The 19,823-nt window shown below is 39.8% G+C and overlaps 1 protein-coding gene across 3 annotated transcripts in view; it reads left to right on the plus strand.

Annotated features, from left to right (window-relative positions):
* The first annotated feature begins 386 nt into the window (after nucleotides 1-386).
* The window catches only part of NAA16 (N-alpha-acetyltransferase 16, NatA auxiliary subunit), a 60,849-nt gene continuing 41,412 nt past the window's right edge, over nucleotides 387-19,823 (plus strand). For all 3 annotated transcript variants that reach the window (XR_002465486.2, XM_021530813.3, XM_077781380.1), the window contains exons 1-5: nucleotides 387-506; nucleotides 12,515-12,599; nucleotides 14,799-14,903; nucleotides 15,482-15,639; nucleotides 16,693-16,827. Coding sequence is in view for 2 of the 3 variants with exons in the window: in XM_021530813.3 (XP_021386488.1) it covers nucleotides 453-506; nucleotides 12,515-12,599; nucleotides 14,799-14,903; nucleotides 15,482-15,639; nucleotides 16,693-16,827 (537 nt within the window). In the remaining variant the exon portion in view is untranslated. The remainder of the gene's footprint in view (nucleotides 507-12,514; nucleotides 12,600-14,798; nucleotides 14,904-15,481; nucleotides 15,640-16,692; nucleotides 16,828-19,823) is intronic.

Here is a 19,823-nt window from a genome sequence, read left to right on the forward strand (position 1 = left end):
GCCTCCTCCCTCCCTCCCTCCCAGGCTTGCGGGCAGCCTGGCTCTCCGAAGCGGCCGTTCGAGCGCCGGGAGCGCAGCGCTTCAGCCGCCACCCCGGGAATCGCCCAGGGAATCGCGGAGGGAATCCTCACTCCGCGCCCCGCGGCCGGGCGGGCGAAAGGGGCGGCCGCGCGGGGGAGCGGCGCCGCGCCTGCGCCCTGGGCCCCCGGCGGCCATTTTGCAGCGTCAGGCGGGCGGCGAGGCGCCCCGGCAGCTGCGCAGAGGGGCCCGGGGGAGCCGGCGGGGAGGGCGGGCGGCGCAGGGCTATGAGTTAAAGTGCCGCCGCCGCCCCGCCGAGTCCGGGCTTTTCCTCCCCGGCGCTCCCCCCTCCTCCCGCCCCTCGTACCGACAGCCGCCCCTCCCGGGCCGCCCCCACCCCCGCCAGCCGTGCCTGTCCCAGGGCCGCCCGCGCCATGCCGTCCGTGCCGCTGCCGCCCAAGGAGAGCAACCTCTTCAAGCGGATCCTGGTGAGCCACCGGCCCCGCTCCTCTCTCCTCCTCCCGCCGCCGCTTCTCCCTCCTCTTCCCTCCGGCTCGCCGGCCTCGCTCGGTGCCCTCCGGGTCACTTCGCCCGCCTCCGGAGTTGGCCCCGGCTGAGCGCACACGGACGCGGCGGCCGCGCTCGCCGGGGGGAGCCGCGCTGCCGTCGCCTCCTCGCCCCGGTTCGTCCTCGCTTCCTTCCTTCCTTTGTCTGGGGCCCGCCGACCAGGCCGGGCGAGCCACTGTTGGCTCGTGTTGGCGGCCGGGAAGGGCTGGTGTGGCTCCCGGCCGCGGGAGAGCGGGAAGGAGGGAGGGAGCCAGGCAGCCCCCCGGGCCGCCGAGCGCCTTCCTCCCGCCGCCGCGGGGACTGCGGGGCAGCCGGGGCTGCGCCGCGCCGCTCCCCTCCCCGCGCAGCGCGGAAGGAGAAGACCTCGGAGCGCGCTGCGAGTGTAGCAGGATTTGCTGTTGCTTGGTTGATTCCCATCTGCACTTCGTTTCCAGCGAGAGCGTCAGTTTCGGTGTAGGGATCGCGTTAAAAGTAGTTCGCTCGCTCAGCAGTTCTCAGCGTAGTTGAAGACGTGCGGTGGAATGAAGTGTCCTGCTTCTATGCGTACTTCGGAGGACTTGTCCACCTCCTTTGTGCTGGGCAAATTCCGCTCTTTGGGACTTGGCGGTGCAAAGGACGTTTAGTGTTTGCGAGATAATTTTGAAGAAGGAGCTCACTTTAGCTGTGAGTTTCTAACTCAATCACTATACTTTATCATGCTAACACTTTATAGAAATAAAAAGCCCCGCTCCGCCCCCCCGAGACAAGAAAACGCCACACTCCCCTTTTCATGAGCTTGTCAGTGTGATAGTAATGGAGTTCCAGCCTCAACAAAATTGAGGTGTTTTGTTTCAGTTTACCACTCTGCAGGCAGAGGACGTCTGTGCAGCACGCTAAGTAATCCTGCTGGCAGGCGCAGATTTCTTTAGTTCTCTTTGAATTACTTAGGTAGTTTCAGTGCTTCAGAACCACAGTAGTGATTCAGAGGTAGACATTTGGGCTTCATGAAGCTGAGCTCAGTGTCACTAAGCTCCTGTGCTCTGTATGGAGCTGATTTGTTTCAGCAGGTTCTTCAGAGCGGTTTTCTTTTGGCTGCTTCGTGTAGTATACAGGTTTTTAAAAACTTACTTGTTCTTAATGGTGATTTGTTGCTTACTGCATGCTTATGGTATGCATCTTAGTAAGTCATTCTAGCACTCCTCTTTCTCTCGGCTAAAAATAAGTGACTAATATTAGAACAGTTAAGTGATTATTCTTACTAGCAGCAGACAAGTTGACAGTAGCAGCCACTCTAAAGTTTTTTTGATTGGATTATAGAATGGCTTTTCTAGATACCATATTTTAGACAGTGTTTTTTTAATATTAAACAGTGGATAAAACTGTTGGAAATTTTACTTAGGCAAGGAGGTGAGATACATAAAACTTCAGTGAAGTTCATGCAGAAATTTACTTGCATTATAAAACTTTCAGAATCCTTTAACTGGTAACGTGTAGTTGCAGTTGCTGCCAGTTGTAGCTGCCAGTTGCAGTTCCTAAAGTATTGTCACAAAATTACTGGCTTGCCTCTTCATATAGTGTCACTTCTTGAAACTTAATTTCTTAAATTTTTTTTTCTGACTGGCTCTGGCTCTTTCATGGTGCGCTTCTTTTTTGGAATTCTAATGTTGGCATACTACAAATGGAACCCTTTGATTGCTTGACATGTCTCAGAGTATTTTTGTTTAGTAGTATAGCCTGTGGTGCTAAAGGCTCTTTAATCAAACCAGCTTTTGCTTACTTAGGCATTGCTAGAATATTTTAAATGCGCATAGCATCTCTAGTAATTTCCAAAATTGGGGGTAGGGATTAAGTGGGAGGCTGCATAATAAGACCCTATAAGCATGTGGTGATTTAATTACTTGGAACAGATGCAAGGAAATTATATTCATATATTAAGACTTTAGTATTTTTATGAACACTCTGCAGAGAATTAGCAGTTGAGAAAGTGAAAACTCATTTGGAGATCATGAGAAATCCTTCACAGTGGCTTGGTGTGTAGATGTAACGTATGAGACAGGTTTTCAATGTTCTGAACAAGACGGCCCAAGTAACAGCAGAGCTGCCCTGGCTAGTGTGGCCTCTTGGAGATCAGTGTAAGCTGAGAAGGCTGCTCGAGAAGCTGAGTAAAGAGTCTTTAAGCCCCATCAATTTGTGTGCTTGCATGCTTGGCAGTGCTTGAACAAGCTGACTTAAAACTAACAGTTAGGTGATTAGTGAAGTAATACCAGTTGCAGTATAGGTAGTAGTCCTAGTTGGATCAGGAGTACTGTAAGGTAGTTCTAAAGCTCCTTTCTTGTTCTGTTCTGTCTTCCAGTTCTGTTTTGTGTCTTAGGCCATACTGTCACTGTTCTGCAGAAACTTTCTCAGTCTAGAGGCTCTACCCCTGGAAGACCTGTTGGTCCTTACATGTGTGGTGTTGTGTGGGAGTAATGGGCTGAGCAGCTTCAAGCTCTTCTCTTCCACTTCACAGCCTCACAGAAGGCATGGATGAAGTATTTGAATATGTTCCCCTTTCATGGAAGAGAAAAGCTTCATAAATAAGAATTAATATAGGAGTGCTTGTGTGTTTCTTGCCAATTAAAGTTAGTCTTCAGCTTAGGTGCCTTTTTAAGTAAATGGGGCAGATGCTATCTAAAATAAGCATACTCATGGTAACTTAGGCTTCTTGTTAAGGTTGAAGTTTGGTATCATGTATTTGGTGTTTACTTCTAGTAAGCTTAGCCTGATCTTCTGTTTGTGTATTTAAAATTGAGCTGTAAAATTACCTTCAGAGTATGTTTCAGTTTAAGCAGCTTTGATTTTTTTTTTCTTTCACCCAAGAATCCATACTACAAACTGTCTCAGAGTTGTTCTTAAACGTTGGCTTTATGGAATCAAATCAGCTCTGTCTGGACAGGGCATGGGAGTAATCTTTGGAAGTAGTCTAGTAGGTTTTAGAGGAAAGCCTTGGGATTCTTTGTTGGCTCACTTGCCAAGTTGTTTTTGTTTTCAGTAAATGCTTACCGTCTTCTAGTATGTATTGGTGTGAGCCCAGGCTCGTGCAGTATAAGGTATTGTCTGATGTTTGTTTCATTTTTAACAGAACTGTGCATAGTATCATGCCTGTAACTGACTAATCCTTTGGTTTCTTAGCAAATTCCTCATATTGCTGTTGCCTAAAATAAGGTTTGCTGCTTTAATTGCAGCTGACTTCAACTAATAAGACTCAAAACGTATGGAAGTATATAGCCTTCCAGCAGTGGGATGTTGCTGCTCAGTTCATTCAGCCATGCATTTTCCATTTTTCAGGGTAAGGAAGTGCTAGAAATCACTTAAAATGCCCTCTCTGAGGACTTGTTCAACTTCTCTGTAATGTTCTTTTTGTTCTCCAACTTCTTCAATGACCTTAAAAGATTTATTCTTGAATAAAATATAAATATACAGGTTTTTGTATGATTTAATTAATTCTTATCCATAGAATTCTGAAAGCTTTTTAAAAAAATATTGAATGAAATAATAATGGTCTATAAGCATGCAACTAGTCAATCTCCTGGGAATGATATGGAGAAGTTAATGAACTACTAAAGTTGGTAATTGGGAAGTTATGTTGTTATGCTAATGAGGGCCTCCTAAATGAGATAGGTTCTGTAGCTGAGGTAGCCATTATTAATACACCACTGGAACAGTGGAAGTTTGAAGTGTCTGACATTAAAGATCCCTTCCTTTTAAAGACAGGAGTTTGGAACAGTCACTTAAAATCTTCTGGTGTAACTTACGACTGATTCTTGGTGTGGTTTTGCTTGTGCTGCTGAGGACAGGCAGCCTAGGAAGAGTGTAAGCAATACTCTCCATACGGGCTTTCAAACAAGGTGGTGAGGGTGCCTGGCCAGCTGCAAACTACTGAAATAACAGAATTGTGGAGGATAGATGCCACTCTAATGGTAATAGTAAGACTTTCATAAGGGATAGTCACACTTCACATTTGTCAGTGATTTGAGAGTTTCATTTGGAGAAGACTTTATCCCAGATAGATATTCTTTGTTTAATTTTTCAAAATGAGTTTGTGAAGGTCATCATGCAAGGCTCAGAAAGCAGGATTCTGTGGAATGCTGTGAGTTGTTTCTCGATTATGGACTTCTATTTATACTTTTCTTTTAAAAAATGTTAATTTTTCAGAGTTAAGTCCCTTTGTATTTTATGCTTGAATTTCTTCTTATTTGGCTGTTTATATGGAGCAGAACAAGCACTGAATAGCAAGAAAAGTTCAGTTCTAAACTATTTGTGGCACAAAAAGTGAAGGCCACCTGAAAGCTTCCATGTTTTTGGAGAAAGTTGAGTCATAACAAACAAAATTGGTTGTAGATGAATGTAAGACTCGGAAATCCTAATTTAATACAGACCTCATCTGGGCTATGAGATGGATTGCCCCAAGATTTCAGTGTTTTAGAGGTATTTGAAGTTTCATTGATACAATTTCCCCTATACGGTGAAAACTGGTGAATCCTGGGAAAAGAAATAGGCTGTTACACCACTGCCCAAGTACACTGCAAGTCTCCATGTGCACTACATTGTGCTTTGCACTTTCTCTTGGTTCCTCCCCCAGGCCTCCTCAGAAGGAGGAGTATGAAATTACTTTCTAGAGGGGAAAAAACTTCTGTTAAGTTCTAAGTAATTTGGGAAGTTAACTATGTACTTGCCCATCTTTGAGCTATTGTGATTCATTTTGATTTTGGTAGAAATGATGGCTGCAAAGAAGCAGGCTCCAAACAAGAAGTTGTTAACAAAAAGGTAGTTTTACTGTGGAACCCTTTGCTGCATGATGTATTCACTGTATAAAAAGGTTTGGACATTTTGAGGGGTGTGTGGTGGGAACCCTTTTTACTCTTTTTGTGAGTGAAGATAAACCCTTTTGCTTGGAGTGTTGGTGAAGCACAAATAACTGGAGGCTGAGAACATTCTGGTGAGAACTGCAGTAGAGCTTATCTTATTCATTAGCCTCTCTCCCTGCATCCAGCCCTTGTATCTTACCTCCAGTGACCTGTACCAGGTGTGTCTGATCTCAGCTCTGATCTGCTGTGGTTCATGTGATTTTTGGCTGAATCACTGTGTTGTTAAGTATGGAATGTCGAGATTAAATTAATGTTGAAGCCTTGTGTTAGTAATTGTCTTGAACTTGCTTGAAGATGCCTAAAAAATTTGGGACTTTTAAAGTCTGATGTTTATTTTACTGTGTATGGTATCAGATCCCACAAAACAGTTCTGGTGTTCATGGTTTCGTTTATATAATTGCTCTCAGATGCAGTTCCACTAGGTTGTGGAGCCACCTGCTTAGTCTGAGTTCTTGCTAAGGAAATTGCAATTCATCCCAGGAGATGGGGTAGATTGGGCTCTTCAGTACTTCTGCACAAAGTGCAGATTGAAAATTACTGGAAAATGTCTGTCTCATTTCTAGTGTTGCTGTTACAATTTTTGCTTTGCAGGGGCACACATGTGTTCATAAATAGGAGAGAACTGTACTAAGTCAAGCAGTGCAGAAGTTACAAATGCAAAGTACTTGTCAGCAAGAGCTCTTTCTGCTCTGTTTTGTTATTTCTGCCCTTTTCCAGCAAAGGATATTCTAGGAATTCAAATTGTATTGAGTGTATGTGCACGGCATGAAATTTCACTAGGTCTTAAATTAAGGCAAGCTTATTGATAATAGCTTCCCCTTTTAAAATAGGTGTAGTTTATTGGGCTTTTAAAGAGGTCTGTAACAATAAATGGTGAAAAAACGTTCTTTTATTGTACATATTCGTTCCTGTAATAAATACAAAATAAATTTTATTCTGTCAATAATAAAGAATACAAACAGCAGTGATTACAACTGTTACTACCGGCTGCATTATGTACCAAGTTTTGTGTCTTGTGATGATTTGAACGTGAATAATTGTGAAAATCAGTTTAAGGGACAAAAATGCTGTTGTTGTGTACAGAGTATCATGAAAGTGAAAGCTTAGATATTACTGTGACATTAATACATTGATCAAAATGTTACCACCATGTAGTGCTGGCTGCTTGTTCTGTTGTACACCATAGTCCATGTTCTGACTCAGCACTGTTCTGCATTGCTAAGTCCCCAGGTCTGGGGAAGAATCGTGTGGCCTGTCCATTTTGACAATTGAAGCAAGCAAAGACTGTATTTAGGTTGTCTTCCTCTTTTTATTCCAGATGATGAGGTTAACTGCTCTTCCCAGCAGAGTGATAGCAGACATGGGGTGTCCACGCATATATAAAATCCTGGTAGGGTATGGAGGATGGGTAGAAAAATATGTTGATACTCTGGAATGGTTGCCCTGGGACTAGAAGTTTAAGATGCTTGAGACAGGGCTTTCTTGGTCTCCATGACCCAAAGCTTCTTCCAGCTACACTTCTTTTTCATTCTCTAAAACATTGGTGAACTGAAGTCAGTGTGGAGAGAGGGATGCTGTTTGGAAAAATTCATGGAGAGGTTTCTAGTCTGTCTCTGAACTTCAGTGGTATCAGGATGCTTTCTTTTCATGTATCAGTATTGCAAATATCTATATAGTTTGTAATGAGGAGCATTTCCAACACAGATGCTGAACTCCTTCAAACAAGATGGACAGACCTTGCTATCAAACTGGTGAATAATTTAATAATTATTAGCTTAGAAGCAGTAACTACTGAGTGTTGCCTAAATCTAAAATACGCAGCTAATTTTGTCAGCTGTTGTAGGAAATAGATTGCCTGTTTTTTGCTGATGACATTGTTTTATAGATGTGCAGTAAAACAAGGCTTTTTAAAGTATGAAGTGCCAATTAAGAATACTGACAGCATGCTAATGTTTCTGTATTGGTTGTGCCTGGTTTTGGTCAGAAATGTGTATCAGTAATTTGATCAGCCCCAAAGTACTGTCAGATAGCTCCTAAGAAAAGGTGCTGATCAGAATCTGTGTCGTTGATAACTCTGATGGTTTTTTACTACTGAACTTGATCACCATTGTGACTGGGAGAGATTTCCAGCATAGCTGTCTTCCAATATCATTTCCATAAGGCTTGATGTGCAAGCCTTGTCCTTTTTCCCTAGGCTCTGATGTTCTACATTTAGTTCTTGGTTTCTTTCTTTAAGCAGCACTTCCATCAGTGTTACAGAGCATTGAGTATATGAGTAATTTTTCTTTTAATGAATCATAGGTGTTGCCAAAATCCTCTCAGAGTTCTACACCAAAATCTTGGCAGCAAGAGCCAAGACACTACCTGGCAAGAATGTCGAAACTGTTGAGTGCTGAGAGGTCTGCAGGCAGGATTATATGGAAGTATAGTAGCAGAGAAGACTAAAACAAATGATGTCTTAAAGAAGTCTTATTGGAGGAGTGGCCGAAGGAGCTGTGATTGTTTAGCCTGGAGAAAAGGGGGCTCAAGGGAGACTTTATCGTTTGCTATAGCTGCCTGAAAGGAGGTGATAGTGAGGTGGGGGTCAGTATTTTCTCCTAGGTAGCAAGTGACAGGACAAGAAGAAATGGCCTCAAGTTGCATCGGGGGAGGTTTAGATTGGATATGAGGAAAAGTTTCCATGCTGAAGGAGTGGTTAAGTACTGCTGCCCAGGGAAGTGATTGAGTCACCAACTCTGGGAGTATTTACAAAGGCATGTAAATATGGCACTCGGGAGCATGGTTCAATGAGAACATGACAGCTGGACTGGCAATTATAGAGGTCTTTTCCAGCCTAATGTTTCTCTCATTTGTTCTTCTAATAAAACTTGAAGCTGTATTTATGCAGCTATGTTAAAATTGTTTAATTGATTTGAAGTGCTTATTTTTCTTTTTGGTGGTTCTTATGCTCCATCATACTTCTGGCAGGGCAACCTATTGATATGCAGTCCTGTCTCAACAGAATGTGTGCTGTACAAGTAGAATTGGAGAATAATGTTAAAATGTTGGTAATGGTTTTGATTTGGTGTTTGATAAACTCGTATCAAGAGACAGCAGAATCAATTTTTAAATTGCGGTGGTGTTGTTAAAAAAGCACATAGAATTATAGAGCAGCTTGGGTTGGAAGGAACTTTTAAAGGCCGTGTAGTCCAGCCTCCTGCTGTTAGGAGTGACATTTTCACCTAGATCTGGTGGCTCAGAACTCCTTGAATGTTTCCAGGAAGGGATTATCTATCACCACTGTGGGCAACCTATACCAGTGTTTCACCAATATAATCATAAAAAAAATGTCTTCCTTATGTCTAGTCTGAATTGCTCTTTTAACACAGAAACATCACCCCATAGCCTATTACAATAGGCCCTACTAAAAGGTTGTCCCCACCTTTCTTACAAGCCCTCTTTACACAAGCTCACCATCAGACGGGTCAGTGTACAATTTGGATTGAACTTCAGCGCAGCTTTGTTAAGGTCACAGACCATCTTAAACAACTTTAAATTATTAAAACATTTAAGCTGATCAGGGAAGCCTGACTGCTGTGTTTGACACTACTTGGTTTGATGCAATAGCTGTCCTCAGTCTTTGAATGTGATACTATTCTTTATCTAGTCTTCACATAAAAATGCTTTGTGAAATAATACATCACTTGAATACCTTCAGAGGCACTGGGGCCATGGAGTGAGGAAGGGCTTTGGTTGCTTCAGCTGCAGTCTCTTTAAGTCACCAGTTGAGTTTATTTTTTTGTTAAGACAACTTCTTGGAAATGAGTGTTAATGTCCGAGATAATGGGATGTTCTTCAGCCATAAAATTGCCTGTGTATTGAACTATGTATGTGAAAAATATAGCTGTTCTCTCAATGCAGGGCCTTTTTCAAAGCAGCAGATGCTGTGTCTAGGGAGCTGTAGTTTTTAAAATCATCCCTGCACTAACCTGATGTTGTAAATAGTTTAAGTAGGATATAAATGACACGTGATTGAGTAATGATATGTGAAATCTTTCTGTTTTACAAGTAGTGCTAGTGATTCAAATCCTTGATACGATTTATATTTAGTAGTGGAAGAGGTTTTAGGTCTTTAAAAAAATGTCATCATAGAAAAATAGAATTTATGAATGGCATTTTGCTAAGTAGATGCAACAAAGAATTGTGATACTGGAATCAAGTCCTTTCTTGTTTTTCATTGTTGCATCCTTGTTAGTAGGATTTTTTACCTTTACAATTACTTCTCAGATTCAGTGCCAATTTGACATCTGTGTAGAGGTACTTGATACTTAGGTCAAAGTACGCAAAATGGTATCTAGATTGGTATGGTAGTCTACAAGTAGATTATATTGTTGAGATAGTGTTGAAAAAGGGAATAAATGAGATTTTTGCCAGATGAGGTAGCATACTTCCAGGAACATCTTGTAGCAGAAGATCTGAATAACATTTTCGTCTTGCCACAATTTCCCTTTGAGGTTTAAAGTGTGTAAACATTCATTATTTGATTTTAGCTTTAGCAGCAAATGATTGCCATAAAGGGGTGATGGGAGAGCATCACATTAAGCACTACAGATAAGACAGTTAAAAAAAGCCAAAAAAACCTCAGCAAATTAACTTGAGTTTTTAGTGAACCAAAGACTGAATGCAGTGGGACAGATTCTAGTAAATACATTTCAGTTAATTTGTCCAGATAAGTAAAAAAACTTGAGAATACATATGGAGACATCAGGCTTCCCAACTAGGAAATGTCCATCTGTGCTACAACTACCTGAAAGGAGGCTGTAGTAACATAGGGGTTGGTCTTCTCTCCTAGAAGGCTCAGGATAAGAGAAAAGGGCCTCAAGTTGCACCAGGGGAGGTTTAAATTTGATGTGAGGAAAAATTTCTTCACTTGAAAGGGTTGTCCAGCATTGGGAGGGGTTGGATTACCAACCCTAGAGCTATTTAAAAGATGTGTAGATGTGGCACTTAGGGACATGGTTTAGTGGTGGATGTTGCAGTACTGGATTAAAGTTTGCACTTGGACCTCTGAGGTCTTCTCTCAGCCTAAACTAAGGATGCTGGTTATCTTGTCAGCAAGCAAGCCAAAAAACTGAATATTGAACATGCATTTCCTCTCAGTGTGGAGTGCATTAATTTCCCTCTCCCATTCATGTACTGGACTTTAGAAAATGTGATCTTGCCTGTCCTCCAAAGATCACATTTATCTCTCATAATCTTCAGTTCTCATTATAGGCCTGTGACTTAGCTCTATAGGATAAAAATGTCAGAACAAGGATAATGGATCTGATTTTCTCCAGCAGTTAATCTATTTTAAGTGCACACTTGTCTCAAATAGCTTCTGGTCAAGCACTGTTGTATATTTGGGGTTTCACTCAACATTGCAAGAATTGTAGAACTGTGAATGAATGTTTGCTATTGCTACTTTTTTAGGCATACCTGAATAAGTTTAGAAAGCATATATAGCACATTGTTGGTGTTTACATAGGATTCCTTAAAAATGCTACAAAGCATTGTAAGTTAACAAAGAAAGCAGACTAATAGGAGAATTTCACCTTCCCCTAGAGGGGACTCCAAGTTTTGCCACAACCTAGGTTATTTCTGGTAAAAGATGTTGAAACTTGTTCTCAGTTTAAAAAAAAAAAAAAGCCAAACAAACATTCAGAGCTTTTCTGTTGCTGTTTAAGTGTGAATTCCCATAGTATAACTGTTTGCTTCTCTGGCAGAAGTCGAGCAGATCAACCTGATCTAATATCAGGGTTAACTCTTTTGTTTTAAGAGTTGATTTTGGTGACCTCCAAGGGTTTATGCTGACCTAAATTATTCTGTGATTTAATCTGCACTTAGTCATGGTTAGCTGCAAGTGTCTTGAGTTTCAGGCGGCAATAACCTAAGAACTATCTCCAGTAAAGCCCTTCCTCACAGACTGGGGCGGAGCCTTGTTTTGCTGCCTTACCCGATTACCCCAAAGTGAGTATAGGTGTGTTTCTATATTGCTTTTACCCTGTGAAGTAATGGGATTATCTGTTCTGATTGCAAAGGAGTTAACTATCTCCATATTAATTTAACACAGATTTTGCCTTTATCCTGGAAAATCGATGGAGTGGGAATGATCCATGAGAGACTGTTAAAGCACTCAAGCACATAACTGAAATGACATAAACTGGTGCTAAGTTAAGCCTGGTTTGGTGTTTTTTCCTTTAAAAAGCTTAAGTGACCTCAAAAACAAGCATGCCTTTAACTGGTTTAAACAGATTTGCTTTAGTGATCCACTGTAGTGATCACTAGTTGATTTAAATTACTAAAACCATAGTGATTTAGGTAGTATCTTCTTAAAGAAGAAAAGGGACCCATGTTCACATTTTGTTTCTTCCGTATGTTCCCACAGTTGAACCATACAGTTTGCCAGTTTACCTAGTAATTGGGTAAATTGTATTCTAAGTAAATCTCTAAGTAGCCCTTAGCTGTACTATTACAGGTAGAAATTAGATGTTTTATTTTTTTAATACTCAAGTAAATTCTCCCACCCTGATACCTCTGTATCAATTTCAGAGGTTATAAGTCTATCCTACTTCATGGTTTCTTTCTTCTTTCCAAAAGTCTGTATTGGCAACTAGGAAAGTCTTCTGTCTTGAGATGTCTTGTTCTGGGAAGTCACTAGGCCAGGGAAATGGTATTTTGAAAGGAGCGTCTAGACTCTGAGATTAATTCTCCTCAAAAGTTGTATTGAGTCAAGATTTCTAACTCTAATTTCTATTTTAAGAATTTCTGGATTGAGGTAGATATTGCTACTTCCCTTTCCTATTTCTGTTTTTTAATCAAAAAGTAGACCATAAGGTAGAGTATTTGTTGCATGTTCTGAATGCTGAGAAGAAGCAATTTAATATGAATAGGTATATTTGCCTAGAGTTTGTTAGTGATCTGATTGCCGTATCTTGCTGGACGAATGACTACATTTGTAATAGTATGCTAAGGTAATGTGGTTTTAAATGCATTTCAATGATTATATTTCACATCTTTTACAGAAATGTTACGAACAAAAACAGTACAAAAATGGACTCAAGTTCTGCAAGATGATCCTTTCTAACCCAAAATTTGCTGAACATGGAGGTAACTGCAGACTCAAGATTTTTTTTTTTTGTCTCCTATCAAGAGCTTAAATGTTTTATTAGTCTATATCATAGTCCTGAGGAAGAAAAGAGCCTGTTGTGGAATGTGATTCTGTTGTTATAATTACTGAATAATTACTCTGGGTTTTCAGTCTTTGTGCATTCAGATCAGGTTTCCACTCTGCCTCAGTCAAACACTCCTGTGCACTGGGATGTTGAAGATGAAAATACATGGTGGAAGCAACACTTCAGTGAAGCTTCCAACTTGCCTTTCTAGGTTTCTGGGTCAGAATGCTAATGTGGGTTTTCTTATATTCCTATTTAAAGCAAGCCCAGCCTTTTTTTAATATTATATGAAGATGCTCTGTGAATAAATTAAAAATCTGGAGGGTTTTTTGTAAAGTTCATAGTCTTAAATTTTCTATACTGCATAACAAGTTGCTGCTTAAAGGGAGCAGAGTTAAGTGTAATACTGTTGCTGTTAATACTTGAAGCTGAAGACAGAATCTGGTGATCCTGCTCTGATAAATACTGTTCGAAGCAGGGCAGCAGAATATTGCTTCTATTTACATCTGTTACATTCTATTTACATCCTGAATAGGATACTCTAGTCTTACTGTGTTGCAGGTTTCTCTTACATTATTCAGACACTTTCCTTCTGATACAGTGGATTTTTTTGAGTTTTTTTACTGTTGAAGCAACCTAACACTGAGTGTGCATGTACTCTGTCAGTAAAATTATTTTCCTACTTGATGCTGTCAAATCTTGTCAAAATGTTTGACTAATCCTTTTTGTGCTTCCATTCATGTCTGCTGTTTCTTTGTTGTCTTCATTACTTCTCTAGAGATAAAAGTAGTTTTTTTGTTGCTTCAAAGCTAGAGTGGTTTGTTCAGCTCTGACTTAATACATTTGTCTCTACTAGCACTTCTGTTTCTATAGTGTCTCTGTTTACAGATCTGTCTTTTCTGCTCTTGCTGCCTCTTAAACTTTTCCAGGACAGCTAGCTAGCTGCCTGGCAGTCCACATACTACATGGCTTTGAGCCACTAATGGCTTTGAAGCTTGGGAATAAAGCCTGGAATGGACAGCTGATGCAGAACTTAGAGATGATCTGCAATTGAAAGCTGCACTTGTCACACTTAGCCTCAGAGAAAAGGAGTTTCAAAAGTTTAGTGAGAAGGTGGCAAAACAGATGGATTGATGTGGCTGGGCAGTTATCTCCCTGGTGTGGGAAGGCAGGATTATTTACTCCCTTTCCCACAGTGCAGATATTCTTCTTAAAATGTCTTAATGTCTTATATTATTTGAAAGGTATCATTCTGGCTTTCTCTGTTCTTACAGTGTGAATGTAGGACAACTAAAAAATAACAAAAAAAAAAAAGCCTTTGACTAATTTTGGGTCATCATTTACTTATAGGTGTACTCTACAGAAAAAGTGTTAAATGGGTCTATCAATAACACCTGGAACTGCTGTTACAGCTGACCTTGAGATCACAGTCTGTTGCTGTTAATACTGGGGAAGAGGTTGTAGTTAGAGGAAAATCAGAACATTATGATGAAAATGGTGATTTATTTTCTGGCAGGAACCAAAACAAGTGGCCTCTTATTTAATAAAAACACTTAAATATGAATCTGGAACAGTTTTCAGGCATAGTGGATGCATTACATGCAACTTGCTTGTCTACTGTGTGCCTCTCAGAATGTTGATTAAAATGTTATTGCATTGTGGTCTCTTGCACTCCTCATATGGTAGTAGTAAATATGTTTCCCTTAACTAATGCTTTATAAGAAGTCTTAACAGGGGAACAGACTGTGACAGAGATTTGTTTCTTGTGGTGAACACAGCCTTTTTCCCTTGGGTCTTTCCATCAAGAACTTTAATACACATTGAGGAGCTCTCTAAATTTGCTTTAGCTTATTGTTAACTCTCTCAAAGCTAGCTAAGTGTATTTTTTAATTAATAAAAGTTTGTGTTGTCAGTTTTCATTACATCTGCATGATGCTCTAAAAGTGATCTTTTTAAGACCAGTTTCAAGAAAGGAAATGATCCATGTAATAGTCTTCAGCTGTGCTAGGCTGCTATTGTGATCTAAATTTATTTTTTAATGGGAGACTTCACTGTGTGGCAACTTCAAAGGATATCTGCACTGTGAAGCTGACATATGGAAGTCAGAAACATAAGTATCTGATATTTCTTACAGAGACACTTGCGATGAAAGGACTGACCTTGAACTGCTTAGGGAAGAAGGAGGAAGCATATGAATTTGTTCGTAAAGGACTTCGTAATGATGTGAAGAGTCACGTCTGTATCCTTTGTACTACAAAACCTCATAATTTTTCTGTGGCACACTATTGATGGAAATCTAAGATGCTGAGATCGTGACAAAGACTTCTGATGCACAAAATGCACTTTCCCTTTTGTCAGTGAATCAAGTGGAGTTCTATGTTTTTTCTGTACTGTAAAAGCTGGAGTCTAATTGAGGTTACAGATAGGCAAGCAAGGAAAACTAGAAATTGTACACAAATTCCATTGTTAGAATGAAACACTTCCATGAGTAAGAATTCCTACTGTAATTGTGGTAGCATATTTTAAGCAATCAGTCTGTGACTAACTCTTACAGCCTAGTGGAGTTTGGGTAATTTCATTTGTGTAACAGTGCTTAGGGGGTTCTGAATGTGACTTAAGCAGTAAGATGTCATTTTAAAAAAATTTGGAAGCATTTAATATTTTACAATGTGTTAGTAAAGTCTGGCTGCAGTAATCAATCTTCATTTGTAAAGGTACTGATCTTCAAGGAAGTTGTCAAGTTGTTTGGCCTGTAATACAAGTACACTGCAGTTACTTTGTGGAAACTGTAAATGTATCTTCCTTAACCTGCATTAGGTTGGCATGTCTATGGTCTTCTGCAGCGTTCGGATAAGAAATATGATGAAGCCATCAAGTGTTACCGGAATGCACTCAAACTAGATAAAGATAACCTACAGATTTTGAGAGATCTCTCTCTGTTGCAGATTCAGATGAGGGATTTAGAAGGATATCGAGTAAGTATTCTCTTTGAATTCCCACTCATTGATGCTAGACTTCTCTTGTACTATTCCACTGCAGCACCTTTTATTGGTAGCATTTCTATTGCTACTACTTTATATGTTTCAAAAATACTTTAAGCTATTGTTTAGGAAAGCAGGAAAAGATATTGCAGTAAAGCTCTATATAAGGTTGCGAGCAGAACAAGAAATATTTGTTCTGTGCAATTGGATTCACTAGTCACTTTGTAAAAATAGCTCTTAACTCATTTTTTACTAAAATAGTAACGAAAAGGGACAGTACTTAAATTAACGAGTACTTGCCAAGCAATTGTGAGCTCTGCAAACTGTGTTTTGCATGCAAATGCTGAAGTTGTTTTTGGTAAAAAATACACTATCACATTTCTTGTTAGTATGTAGGTAACTTGCCCCATGATGACTGATTCTGGAATCCCAGTGATGATTATTATAAATAAAACCTTAAAATTTGTCCAAAAACAGTGAGTACTTTCAAAATGGCTGAACTGATTAATCTGTTTCATATGAAATAGAGGACTGGACTGTGGGCTTCACATTAGTTGGTCTCCTTACTAAGGATGTTAATTTCCTTGAATTTGCTAATGCAAAGGGGAAATAGAATAATTGACCCAGGGATATGATTTGACTTGGGAAGAAGTTCTGAGAAGTGTTGTAGTGGTGTGTGTGGACCTTGTGCCTATGACAGTGAATGCCACTCTTTAAGTGGCAGTGAGCTCCTGCTTCCTGGTGGAAGGGGCTTTCTGAGATTTCAAAGCTCTGTCTTTGGAAATAATTTAGGCTCTTAGGAGGTGCTCTTGAAAATGACACCTTCTGTGTCTTGGAAATAATTTAGGCTCTTAGGAGGTGCTCTTGAAAATGGCACCTTCTGTGTCTCCACAAAGAGATCTTATGCTTTGTTCCATGACTTTTGTATTTAGAATGTAACCTCCAAATTTATCAAACAGAAATGTACTGGTTTTTGCCATGCTGTTAGAATTTCAAAGGTTGCTAATTAAAAATTCTTCTTTTAAAATTGCATTTCTTCCACTGAAGGAGACAAGATACCAGCTGCTTCAGCTGCGCCCCACACAACGTGCTTCCTGGATTGGATATGCCATTGCATACCACTTACTAAAAGATTATGATATGGCCTTAAAACTACTTGAAGAGTTTAGGAAAACCCAGCAGGTAAGATTTCCTGGTCTGGAAGGAGAACACTTATTGTATAAGGGATAGAATCTGAGGAGTTAATTCTTTGGAAATAGAAATAAATTATGAATTAGGAATATATTTGTTATTTGTGGAGCTTTCTGCTTTGAGAAATAAACTATTAGAGTTGAAGATATAAGAGTAGCCTCATGCATAGTTAACTTAATGTTTGTGAGACTTATAGCTAGAGAAAACCTGTAATGATCCTGCCCCTTTACAGTAGGTGAAACTAGAGAAAATACTTTAATGTTTTGGATGTGCTCATTTGCCCTTTTTCCTGACATAGTCTGGATGCCATTACATCTCTACAAAGAATGAAATATTGTCAATGGTTTGTATGCATCTGTATATAGTACACTTAAAGTCAATGCTTGGTTTCAGAGTAACATGAACGTGTAGCTGAAAATTCTTTGATCAGACTTGGTGTTGGTGAGACCTGAGTAAACCAAGTGGTACAATCCTAAAATCACTGACTAGAACCTTTTTTTGAGAGAGACTATTCCCTGGTTCTGTTAGTGGTAATGCAGAGCTGTAAAGTCTAAATTAGCAGAACAGAGTGGATATGTTGATTATTCTGCAGTGTGGAAAGAAAAAGGAACATGTTTATAGATCCAGTCAACTGGGGAGGCATCTTGGAAGTACTGTGTAAAAATATTAAGTTATTACCTGACTCTAGATTGTGTTTTTAAAACAAAAATCTCATATAATTTTTGAGTTGTTATATATGGGATTAAGTGTATGAAATGAAATATATGGCTAGGAGAGACCAGTACTTGTCTTGATCACATATTATGGTCAAAAAAAGGTTGTTGCAAGCTGCCTGTATATAGCTTGATATTTTAAAAGAACTGTAACTTCAGTATTAAGTAAAAACTGAAAAGAATAAGTTTTAATCAAAATCGGGTCATCTTTGAGTGTTTGACAACCAAGAAGTCATCATTTTCAAATGAGTCAGTAGCATCCAGTCTGAACTGGTGTCAAAATAACTGTTTGAGTTAGAATATATATTAGATGGAAAAACAGCAAATGTTGCCTAAGAAACTGAGGTTCTTCAAGGACTAACAGAGCTTAGTAGTGGTATTGGCCCCTTGGAGAGAATGGACGTGATACTGTTAGTGTTATAATCTTTTCTAAAAGGTTGTGTGTAAATACAGTTGTTTGAGGGCTGTCATGATATGCTGTGCAGTCTAGCGGCTAAGCCAGATTTAAATACTGTAGATGGATGTATTTAAAGGAATTTTATGGGAAATTAACCCCATCAAGTCTGTCCCCTTTTTTTGGGATTGTTAGAGATAGTTAAGTAGGTACATTGTCTTTTCTCCTCCAAAACACTAAAAATATGTATGAACACATTAGTTGCATTTCTTTTGGAAACAGTCTTGTGCTTTGTTGTGCTAGCTGATGAGTGCAGGCCAGGTGGGACCCCAAACAGTGGGAGAGAGAATCAATGTGTTGGGTCCAGAACAGGCAGGAGAGCCCAGGCAAACTCGTAGCTCAGTTTTGCCATACGTTGGCTCTTCCACAATATTCCCTAAATGTACTGTTTTTTGCAGTGTCTGGGTTTTTCAGACCTGCAGTTAAAATAATTCAGTCCAGGACATTGCATGGATCTTTAAGGAGATACACATCTTGCTTATTTTCCTTCCCAAATCTCCCCTCTTGGCCTGTAGTTTATATATACTCAACTTGATAGATAAACTTCTGTGATAGACTTTACAGACTATTGCATATAACTGCAATAGAAGAGTGGTAATTTAAAAGGAGGATTAAAAGACTGAAGGGTTTTCAAATGACTCACGAGCAGGACTCTTCAACAAACGGATGTTTTTGAGGAGTTTTATGGCAATCTGTATTAGGCCTGATACTGTCTACCATTCATGCTAATGAATTGACAAAGAAATGTAGCACGCTGTATAAATGCTGCTCTCATAATAACTGAGAAATAATGGTAATGTAGGATGATGATATTTATTTACTTGAATTACTCAGGCAGCTCTGTCCTTTCAGATATGAATGTAAACAGCCAAGACCAAGTAGTAAAACTAAAAAAAAAAAAAAAACAACAAAAAACAAGGAATTGTCATTTTAGTGATTGTAGATGAATATCTGAAGATGCAGTATTACAAAATAATGCAGCTAATCTAGCTACAAGTTGTTGCCAAAACCAGCAATCTGAGTTTCCTGTGTGCTTACACCACTTCCTTGTGCAGCACTGGCTGACTTGTGGAGGGTTGGTTCAGGAAGCCTAAGTGCCAGAAAGATAATCACCCTTTGGAAGGACTGCTTGGCTGAACTGAATAACTATGAGGTGAGAGGGGAGAGAGGAAGGGGAATAATAGAGGGAAGTGAGCTGCTTTGTTGATCCAGGCTGCAGTTAGTCTGACTTAGTTTACTGTAAAACTGTCCCTCAGGCCAAACTTATGGGTGAAAAGTAAAATGCTCTTTTAGTTCAGACAGCAGGGATTTTATCCATAAAGTACTCCTTACTGAGAGTTCAAGACTTATTGATGAGCCTGTTGTCAAAAAAAGAAAATGAAAATAATAATATGGCAAGATAAGATGCCTACAGAGAAAGCTGTCTGAAGGGCAGAGAGTCTTTTAGTTTACTGTAAACAGAAAAAAACCTAGGTGATATTAGTAAAAACTGTATGCTGAGTTTGGGAAGAGTAATAGCTAGTAAGCTGGCTTAGAAGGGAAAATAAAGGAAGGAATAGGAAGTTGAAGATTGTCAGGAAGTTGATCAACAAATTAAAGTGATAAATTGGTTTTTATCCTTGACAGTTTTATTCTAGTGGCTAAGTTATCACTAGAAATGGTGGCTCTTCTCTTAGTGTATTAAGATCAATGTTGGCTGTCATCTGAAAGCTGTAAATTGGCCAGATGCACAATATTTCAGTCAAAACCAGGTTATGAGGTTAAAGGTAGACATCACTGCAGGAAATGTAACAGCTCGTGCTGTCCCAAGTTAAGTCAAA

This window comes from Lonchura striata, chromosome 2, assembly GCF_046129695.1.
Source record: "Lonchura striata isolate bLonStr1 chromosome 2, bLonStr1.mat, whole genome shotgun sequence".
Taxonomy (NCBI): Eukaryota; Metazoa; Chordata; class Aves; order Passeriformes; family Estrildidae; genus Lonchura; species Lonchura striata.